Raw genomic sequence first — 10,959 nt, 5'->3', positions numbered from 1 at the left:
GTGCGTGAGGTGTGTACGCGCTCTGGCGTAGTTTACGTTAATGGGTGTGTTGTCGAAGAGCAATCAACCATAACTTCAGGCGAGCAGGCTCGGAAGTTGGGAATACGTGGAAAGTCCCCACTCCCGAATGAGTTCGCGCGAGAGAATGTAATCGTTTAGTTTTAAGTCCGTTTGAACAATCTGGATAAGCGCAAGTAAGTACCATTTTGATTAGCCGTCGTACCTACAATGACTGTGCACTGTGTAAACAATGAGTGACGTATACGTGCGAGAGATCACTTCCGGCGCTTGCGTAAACTACGCCAGAGCGCATACACACCTCACGCACCGGATGCCGTGCGCGCGCCCAAAGCAGTTGGACATAGTGGTGGATTAGAGGGAAAAAATACTGTTCGGTTTCTGGCACAAACCGATTGTTTCGTGTCTTAGGACATCAATGTGTCGTCACGAGCCGCAGGGTTTAATTTGGATTTGTCTGTGCATGTTCTTTTTACTCTCATAGATTTTGTTACCATTGCCATGCATTATATGACTGATAGACTGCACCGGCTGGAGTTAAAAATCATCGTTTGTGGTCTACTGAAGAAACAAAGTCACCTACATCTTGGATGCCCTGGGGGGAAGCAGATAAACATCAAATTTTCTTTTTTGGGTGAACTATCCCTTTAAGATCCATTATGAAAGTTATGCATTGTTAATGCCTTTCTTATTATGTGACATTTGCTTTAGAGTTTTACTGAGATGATTGCTTGTAATTATTTTATATGGAATATTTGTTGATTTTACCAGATTTTAAGGCTTTGATTTATGGAACAGGGCAGAAATACCTTAAAGTTCATATAAATTGCCATTTGCAAACCATTTTCTTAATGTGGCGTAACAGGATATTCAGAAAAACAACAATGCCTGAATAGCTATTGGTTAACATTATCCAAATGGTTGTCCGCCTAAGTGACGCCAATGGAAAAAGAAAGTCATTTCAGTGGAGTAGCAAGTGATTACATCTTGATTAAAGACAAAAATCTTGTCTTTTTTATTTGGAATAACATGCAACAATGCACAATAAGGCTATGAGGATCTGTAAATAGGGAGGAGTTGGATTGCATGTAGACTTTAAATAGAAATGACATTGACATTGCTGTAACTCACACCCGCAGCAGGAGCGCTCAGGTCAGATGTCAGAGTTCAGACTTGTGAATGTCTCTTCCCTGGACAACGGATGCAAAATCGCCTGCAGGTCTGAAAACATGGTGGGAGAGGCTGAGGCCTCTGTGGATCTGGACATACTGTGTAAGTTACCAAGAAAATTGTTATTGAATAAGACTGGCATAACTACTCATTTATACTGGAAATTACATTTGTAGATTTTATACTACCCTAGATTTAGTGTCTTCAGTGTCACGTGATCCTTCAGAAATCAATCTAAATTTGCTGATTTGCTGCTCGAGAAACATGATTATTATCAATGTAGAAAACAGTTTAATATTTTCGTAGAAACCATGATACATTTTTTCAGGATTCTTTGATCAATAGAAGGATAAAAAGAACAGCACTCATTTGAAATTGAAAACTTTTTATAACATGTCTTTACTGTCACTTTTGATCAATTTTGATCAATTAAATGCATATTAATTTATTTTAAATAAAATAATTATTTTGAACAGTTATGTAAGTCCACATGAATCTAAGGTTTCATTAACCAAAAAGTCATAAATTAGTTCATGACAACTAATTTATTGATGTTGTTTATTAGGTTTATTAGATTTATTTTACTTTAAAAGAGCCAAAAATCCTGTTTTCTGTGACATTCCTTTAAATCTATTCATTAGCAATGAGAAGTTCCTTAATTTAGATATCTTTGATTCTTGAAAAGATATCTGAAATTTCTTTAATCAGCCAGTAATGCATTTCAATAAGACCATTCAAGTTACATCTATGCTTGTAGCTGTAATAATGCTGTGTGTTTATCTGTGCCATTTATTTGGGATGCCAGTTTCACCTGTAATCAGCAAGCTGATGGATGCGATCTCGGACCACCACTGGTGCATTCCCTTCAGCGTGTCGGGCAACCCAGAGCCTAAACTGAGCTGGTTATTAAACGGCAAACCCGTGGAGGAGGGTCCCTTTATCCGCACCATGGTCCACGATTACTCAGAGGGCGAGTACCACGGCTGCTTACACCTGGACAGTCCCACACACATCAACAATGGAAAATACACGCTGCTGGTCAGTAATACATACGGAGAGGACCGCAAGGCAGTATTCGCGCATTTCATGCATGAGCCGTGGAACGGTGAGCTGAAATCTGCATGCAACCAAATCAAAATAATTACAGTAAATATGGCTGTGTCTGAAAAGTTACCTTGCTTGTTTTCCTTTCCATGTTTATCCATCAGAATCAGTTACTGATCCGCTGTATTATGGTGAGTCTCTTTTAAGTCTTCATAATCAAATTACAGAATAATATGAATGATTATCATAGTCATAGTTCACCAAAAAATGTCGATTTTGACATCATTTACTTGTGTGCCACACAAAAAGTTTTAATGAAGTTACACAGGTATTGTTGACTAAATGTTCATTTTTGGGGGGAACCTTCCATGTTTAGGCATTTATTAAGTAATACATGCAATATTATAATGTCATTAAGTCTTTATTACAAGAGTAAGTTATTAAAAAAGTGTATTCTTTTTGTCTTTTGCATGTGAGATCCCACTACAGGTATGAACGAAAGACACATGAACATGCACATTATAGATATGTAGTCTAAAAGCGTATGTATCTTAGTGTTTCCTCTCTTTTAAACAGATGACACTCCTCTTGGACCGCCTGAGGACAAAGTCGCTGTGAGTGAAATTCAGTTATTTGTGTAGTTTCTGTTGAGTTTTTATTGCATCAGAATCAAAATACATGTCTGTTTTGATCGTATGTAGTATGATTTTACACCTAAAACCCCTAAACAGGCATTGTTACACACACCCTCAAGTAGCATATTCCCCTTTTAAAATGACAGCAATATGATAAATGACACTGATGTGTTTAAATAGTTACTTTTATTATTATTAATAATTGGATTCAAGTCCATTAAGCTGTTTGTGGTTGACAAGCAATGGAGCGTCTAGCCACATTGATGTGCGTTCACTGGTGTACGTTTATCATCATTTTACATCAGCTTCAAATGCGTTTCATACAATCAGAATTCATAACCTTTTTAATATATTTCATTACATCACAGTGTCAGGGCATGATTACAAGCTATATTGTAAAAAAATAAATGGTTGAAAAAAAAAAAAAATCAAATTTCTCTCAACTTTCAAAGTTTGAATTTGTTCGTTCACAAAATACAAAATGCCTAGTATAGCCAATAAATTTGTCAAAGCGTCAACAGAGCTGTTGTTCTGTAAATTTTCATTTAGTAGCACAATTAGTTAATTATTGTTTCGATGTGTATATATATATATATATATAGTCGCACAAACGTACAAACCTCAATAATGGTGACAATCATCAAATGTAGAAAGATGAGCTCTTAACAACACAACACAACACAACAAATTACTAACAATAATTACAAAACAAGAAGTTTAAATAAAGTAGGCAAACAGCAAAACAATTGACCTATCGTAGGGCTGGACGATAATTAGGTAACGATATTTATCGCGATATAATTTTCCTCGATAAAACGATATGAAGAGTTCGATATAATGTTTATGCGCCAAAAGCTGAACGAAACAGTGCGACTCATTTGAATGGCGCCACTCGGACCGTTTATCCAATCGGATCACAGTTCAAACTGCCGCGCGGCGCGAGCTCACTAGAACAGATGCGTTTACTCAGTCACGCGAGCGTTAACCAGCGCTGTGAGATCCAGTGTGAAGCGCTTGAATTCAGCGATGAACACAAATGACTGTGATTTAAACTAGTTTAAAGCCAAACAGGAGAAACACTGTGTGCAACGAGACAGTCAGAAGGCTTTTCAATCTACACGTCGCCATCATTTACCATGGATTTACTGTAGTAACACTCACTGCACCTTGGTATTGTGGCAGAAATGTGTGATATTCACATTGAATTTTATTACAGGAGTAATGGTATATAATTATAGTAGGTATTTGTGATTAAGCTATAGCATGTGTGCATTTATGCAGAGTGTTTTAGACTACTGTTTTTCATACAAATAGGCTACCTAAAAACCATATAGTTATATTTTCCCCAGTGGCAGACGAGCCACGAGCACTTTTTTATATGTTCTACATTTCATGTATTTATGTAACACATATTCTACATTAAAACAAATATTTAGAATGAACAATAACTGCTGTACAAAGAGTAAAAAAAAACCATACCTAATCCAGAAAAGCCGCGTCTTTTTCTGAATTGCGCAGATGACCACTGTCTTACTTTCATCTCTTCTGATAAATTTTCAGTCAAATCGTTTTCTGTGTGCTAGATCAGAGCTAGAGCCCTGCATTTCAGCCTGGGCCCGACGGGCCCCGACTTTTTTACGCCCCTAGGGCCAGGCTTCGGGACAATTTTCACGTCATAGTTCAGACGCGGGCAGGGCCTCGGGCCTGTTTTAGACTTCGTCTTATTTTTATATTTTAGACATCCATCAATTAGTGATGAAAAAAGATTGCTGCGCTGGTGGAAACAACACGAGACCGTGCTACCATGACTCAAGAGCGGCTCTACGGTGTTTAGTGTCCAGCAGCAGCATGTATGCTGCGTGCCGTCAGCGCAGCTGAACAGTTGAAAGAGTTTTTGTTTTTGATTTGTTTTATTTCGTTAAGTAGTAATTTAAAGCTTTCTATAGATATATTTATCATGTCTGTGAGGCATGTATTCGCTGAGTTTCTTCCTGTTGAAGAAGAGACGGCAGAAAGCGCATCATGTTTAGTTTCCTTATTTTATAAAAGCACAACGTTTTGTTGATATTGTGAGTGCACACAAATAAAAGTAAACCCTTTACAGTTACAAATGGTGTATTACTCTTACCCTTATGAGCAAAAATGACGGCGTATTCACTGAAAAAAACACAAGTGATGTCCTGCAAAGCGCGCTTTAGCTTCCACTCTCCACACAAACTATTGGATACAGCGCACATTTATCCAGGTTTAACGTCTAAACATTGTTATATGCTTAAGCGCATCATGTTTGATTTCTTTATTTTATAAAAGCACAACGTTTTGTTGATATTGTGAGTGCACACAAATAAAAGTAGACCCTTTACAGTTACAAATGGTGTATTACTCTTACCCTTATGAGCAAAAATGACGGCGTATTCACTGAAAAAAACACAAGTGATGTCCTGCAAAGTGCGCTTTAGCTTCCACTCTCCACACAAACTATTGGATACAGCGCACATTTATCCAGGTTTAACGTATAAACATTGTTATATGCTTGAACTGTTTTATATCTATAGATTTTATTTTAATCAAGTCGGGATGATTTGAGAAGGCTAAATTGATCAAGCATATGCTCACTGTCTGCCGCTGGCCACTTGGTCGTTATTTTAAATGCGTAAAGTTAATTAGGCTAAGTGAGTACTGCTCATGTCTGAAAATAATATATGAAAAACAAAATTATTTTACATAAAAACATTAGGCTATAGCTTATATTTATTTAGTACATTTTTTAATTAATGTAAAAACTAAAATGAATTGTAAAACTGAAAGTATTTTTTTTTTATTGTGCTCAGCATGGTGGGCCGCATTTGAATTTGTGATGGGCCGTGGGTTGAGAACCACTGCGTTAGCTGGTTTTAGCCAGAGATACCTTGCTGAAGCACAAGACATTAACGTTCTGCTAGAGCAGATGAAAAGTTTAACTTAGTGAGAGTATGACAACCAGAAAATGAACGTTTTCGTATTCATTGGGATTGGGATTGAATGCTTAGGGACATTTTGCTCTGTTTTGGTTGGATTTAGAAAATGGATTAACATAAATTACATTGCCTATCCTCTCGGGATAACTGGAATGAGTGTTACAAGTACCCTAGGCTTATAGTTTTTCCATTTTTGTAGCATAAACACCATTAAACCGATGCAAGCTTCGGAGCTTCCAATGTTTCTCTATGGCGCTGAAACCTAAAGATGTCCGAGTTCCGCTCTCTGTGCAACTGATACTCGACTGCCATTGGCTCAACTGCGTTCGAGGGGAGGGGCTTACCGATAGCTCAATAATCCACCATTTTATTAGCTGTACATTTTATTTCATGTTCAATTTTCTGAAGTCAGGAGAATAATGTGATGTGATGTGATATAACAAAAAAAGGAAGAGCCCTTTTCACTCCACTGCATCTTTACCTCCTGGTTATTTTCATTTTTCCCCCTTGTACTCTCCTGTAACTACATGAAAGAAGACAAATACTGCACATTTGTGGTCTGCTTTCACGATATATCGCATGAATAATTCACTAGAATGCATCTCTTGTTTTTCTCCCCAAATCCTCACGTCTCTTTTCAGGTTTAGTTTCACACAGATGGTTTAAATTTTAATTGTTAGGTTATATAGACATGTTACTGCAATGATATTTATCATGTCAGTAATATTGCTGCAGATACAATCGAGCTTTTCTTGGTATGTTTGGTATACACTTATACATTTCCTTTTAATGTTGGATGGTTGAAGCGTGATGAGAATAATGTCACCTCATTGTACACAGTCTTTTGAAAAATGCATATTGTTGCTTTCATTGAGCAAACCTTTTGCTGATTGTTTACAGTTACTCCCATAAATCGTGCAAAGTGTCATGGGGAGTCGGCGGATAACAGTTATCACATAATTTATGCATACTGCAATGCATTCTGGGAACTCACAAACCCTCAACATTTCAGCAGTATGAAATTCTTTGTTCAGAATGTGTGTTTGACTAGTTGGGTCAATTTGGGGGAATTGTGTCATTCTTAAATGGGCTTTAATGTAGAAAATTACATTTCTCAGTATTTGAGACTCAAAACATTTGGCAAACTGGAAAATAAGTAGCTTTTTTTGTTTGTTTTACTATACCATACGTTGTGATCTCTAGATGGCCAATCAGTTTTTAGTACAGTAAACTCTGAAAACCCACAGACTAAATGACTTGTGTAAGAGAAAATGGTCAAAATCCTAGAGGAAAATCTTTTCCTCCCAGAGAGCATGTTTTTCTTACCCAACCGTGCTTGAAGCTTTGAATGCTGGTTGAAGGCTCTTCGTTCTGCTCGTAGGTGTACGTGGTCGTGGGAATTGCGGCGGTCACATTCACAGGCTTCATCTTGATGCTCGTCATTCTGAAGTTTGGACGCAACTCAAAGTTTGGAATCAAAGGTAAGCACCTCTCAGCTCTGTGCGCGGCTCTGCCAAGGCTTCATTACGGACTGTAGCTCTGGAAAGACGCATTGTTCTGGGCGGAATAAGTGGGTTTTCTTTTGTGAAACTTGAAAAAGAGGAATGCTAAAGGAAGGCTGTGCTTCGACTCTAATGTGCTCTACTAATTACTAATGCACACCTAATCTACTATAACATGTGTTTCGCAGAGAGTTTATTGAAGTGCACACTAATGTTGAATAATCCTTATTGACTATAGATGACTACTAAAGTGTTTTCTTCCGTTCGTTTGTCTCTGCCAATGGTTTGTGCCATGCATCTTGACTAGATGACTTCTGATAGGGAATAAACATGTGGAATGTCTAAAGACAATTTTCTACCCCATTTGGGATAGACAATGAAGCTTTTGAAATTGTGTTATGGAGGAGTTGACTGTGTTTCATTTAGTATGTTTGTTTAGAAGATATACATTTTCTTAAGAAAATAATGTGTAGTTGTCGCAATGCTAGGGTTGTTGCCAAAGGTGCTTAAGGTGCTTGGAGCGGTTTCGATTTCATGATGCTATGTGGTTGCTAGGGTGTTTCTTACTGGCCCAAGTCAAAACAACTCAATTACAAGTCTCTGTGATATTCTGGTCACTAGATATGGCTTGGGTTAATGGAAAGCTATAAGATTTCTTTTCACCCATTTCATCGTCCATATTGTAAGTTTAATCGCTAAAAGTAATTGCACAGTAATTGCACTAGAATCGCTTTCAGTAATTGCACTTGAAAAGTAATACACACCAGTGTTTAATACTGATCGTTAGGTGCAGTCACATGAAATTTCATTGTCTATGGTCAATATTGTAGCGATGTATGAAGCACAGCTCACACAAAAGTTACTTTCAAACCAAGCAGCTTTCTGTTGGTCAACACAGCGAATCCACACGAAATTCCAAGATTGCATGGATTCCTGTTGAAAGTATTGTATTTTGTAACATGTCCCCCAACCCAAACAATTGTATAGGTCATTTGTCACTTCCCTGAAATACGACCCATAGGAGTGGTTACTAAATTACTGCCCCTACTGACAGCAAGACATGCCACAGAAATGTTCGTATTAATACATTGTGCACTTTATCTGTATTAGGATTTGTGTAGATGGACTGGTAAAGCATTGTGTTACAGCAGCGCAACGGTCATGGGTTGCGATCCCACAGAACACACATACTGATGAAATGTATACCTTGAATGCACTGTAAATGGCTTTCCAAATCATCTGCCAAATGCATGAATCTAAATGTCAATTTTGAAAATTGGAAAGAGGAAAAATGTGGGTAAGGGACCGTGTAACTTCCGTTATTTATAAGTAAGTATCGGTCGTAATAAGCTGTTTCCACATATGAGTTGTTTTTTTTGGAGGAGGACAGTCTGGGATTTCACCGAACATCATTAAATGCGACCACATCTTTAGGGATTTGTTCAAATCCCTAACCCTGAGCAGTAGTAATAGTGCTGCTTGCTTTAGCAGATAATCTCAGCACATTCTCTGTAATATTCTAATTAACCTCTGCAGCAGATTTTCAGTATGATGCTTGAACATTAAGCCGGCTGGCCGTTTTTTCACATGAGCGAGTGTTTGCGTTTGTCTTGGCTCCTGACAGCTTGATAGTCAGTTGGTTTGAGTGAGAGCATGTGATTGTTTTTGTGGTTTCTCTGAGAGGAAGTGTCGAGTTAGGCGTCCTGAGGGGCTTATTTTCGCATAGTGGTCTTGAGTGTGTGCGTAAGTGCCTCCTTCGTTGTCCACAAGGACAACATACATGATTACTTACCTATATGAAGGTTCCGTAACTAAATTCCTATATTGTTTTGGTTCTAATCGTGCTTTCAATGCTGTTTTGAATTTTTCTACATCACAAATTATATTAGAAAAATCAGAGTTTGAACGTTCTAGATTTTTGATCCCAGATTTCCAGTGTGTTCCCAATCTTTCAGAGCCCACTGTAGACACACACACAAACGGCGTATCTCACTGCACTGTGTAGAAAAGCAGACCTTGCATCATGGAGAGAGGAGAGGAAGTGGAGTGGGAATGGAAGGAGGTGAAATTGTAGCCCTCAGGTTCAGGAAGTGAGGCTGTCTGCAGAGATGCAGCGCTCCATCTGCCTGACAGAGAGAGAGAGAGAAAGAGAGAGAGAGAGTCAGCAACCTTCTGCTTATCAATGATTCAATGAATTTACAGCTAAACTAACGCATTTTTATACAGAAGAATTCATAAAAAAAAAACCGCTGCATATTTCTGCTTTTAAAGCATATGATACACTTGTCCTATTGACTTCCATTGTTAGAGTAGTACTGTAAAAGCAATTTTTTCTTGCCTTTACAAACTGAAGGATGATTCAAAATGACTTTGTGATAATCGACAACATGCCAGAGATGCTGCAGACAGAGCTTACCTTCTTCTGAATGCAGAACATTCCTTTAACAAACACAAAATACTTTTTCACTAATCTAGCACTAATGCACCATCTAAAACAAATATAATATTAGGTTTCAACTCATGTTTTGCTCACGTTATTTTAAACAGGCATTAAACCGCAACCAGTGTCACTGATCTATATGATGCATGACTGCAGTGGATGTTGGATTTATTGAGCGCAGTACCACAGTATAAATCCAGCCGGCAGGTCAAGGTCACATTACAGTGTTTCTGAGAACATTCAATATTCAAGTGCATTCAAGCATTCACGCGCTTTACCATTATGGGATGTCTAGAGAGCAAGGTGGATAACACTATAACACAATTTAATGATGATAAATGAGATGTACACAATTGTTTAAAAAAACACTTATTGTACACAAACATTGACCCAAGTTCCCTAAAAAAAGGCCATTGGCAGACTTTGGAAGAGACGGAGCTGTACACCTGCTGATATAAATTGACCAAGTGATGATTGACACACAAAATTATTTTGGACTTTTTTTGTGTGAAAAAAGAGTCAAGGTTATATTGAGACATTTACAATGAAAGTGAATGCTGCCAATTTATCGATGTTAAAATGTTAAAGTTTCAACAGTAGACAGCATGTAAACAATATGGATGTAATTTGTCAAATTAATTTGTAAAGTTCTATCCAATTTACAAAATGACAATAAATATTAAAAGCAATGTTATTTTTAGTATTATTTATATACTCTATTTAATATATTAAATATATGATTTAATATTTTGAATTTCCTTTTGTTTTTATATTTTTAGCTTTCATTTTGATTTTAGCATAATCTATTTTTTTGTGTGCTTTTGCCATTTTCATTAGTATTTTTTTTTATATTTGTGTTTAACTTCAGTTGTAGTTTTACTTTTACTACTTGAGCTTATTTCAGTTAATTGCCATTGTTTGTTTAAAATTTTTAGGTTGAAATTTTTCATCTAATATTTAGATTGTTTTATAAATAAAGAAATAAAAATTGTTAACAATAACAACACTGAAGTCAAAGTGCCTCACCATAACATAAACATTTATTATTTTTAAGAAATCAAGAGACGAGTAATTATTTTTGAGTGATCAGCATTATGCCACAAATGCTGTCGATCGATTATAACATGCATTTAATTTGCTTGTATTTATTCTTCTATATGCTACATGATGAAAACATTCTCGTCATATTACTA

The 10,959-nt window shown here is 37.0% G+C and overlaps 1 protein-coding gene across 1 annotated transcript in view; it reads left to right on the top strand.

Annotated features, from left to right (window-relative positions):
• The window catches only part of LOC107562658 (BDNF/NT-3 growth factors receptor-like), a 49,343-nt gene that overhangs the window by 2,917 nt on the left and 35,467 nt on the right, over positions 1 to 10,959 (top strand). Inside the window, exons 2-7 of the mRNA XM_016247337.1 lie at positions 1,158 to 1,290; positions 1,994 to 2,293; positions 2,397 to 2,423; positions 2,710 to 2,721; positions 2,809 to 2,846; positions 7,206 to 7,305. Of these exons, the coding sequence (XP_016102823.1) occupies positions 1,158 to 1,290; positions 1,994 to 2,293; positions 2,397 to 2,423; positions 2,710 to 2,721; positions 2,809 to 2,846; positions 7,206 to 7,305 (610 nt within the window). The remainder of the gene's footprint in view (positions 1 to 1,157; positions 1,291 to 1,993; positions 2,294 to 2,396; positions 2,424 to 2,709; positions 2,722 to 2,808; positions 2,847 to 7,205; positions 7,306 to 10,959) is intronic.

Source organism: Sinocyclocheilus grahami, unplaced genomic scaffold (assembly GCF_001515645.1).
Source record: "Sinocyclocheilus grahami isolate Dianchi unplaced genomic scaffold, SAMN03320097.WGS_v1.1 scaffold831.1, whole genome shotgun sequence".
In the NCBI taxonomy this organism is placed as follows: domain Eukaryota; kingdom Metazoa; phylum Chordata; class Actinopteri; order Cypriniformes; family Cyprinidae; genus Sinocyclocheilus; species Sinocyclocheilus grahami.
Note: the sequence above shows the minus strand (reverse complement) of the source record. Positions and strands in the feature narration are given on the sequence as shown.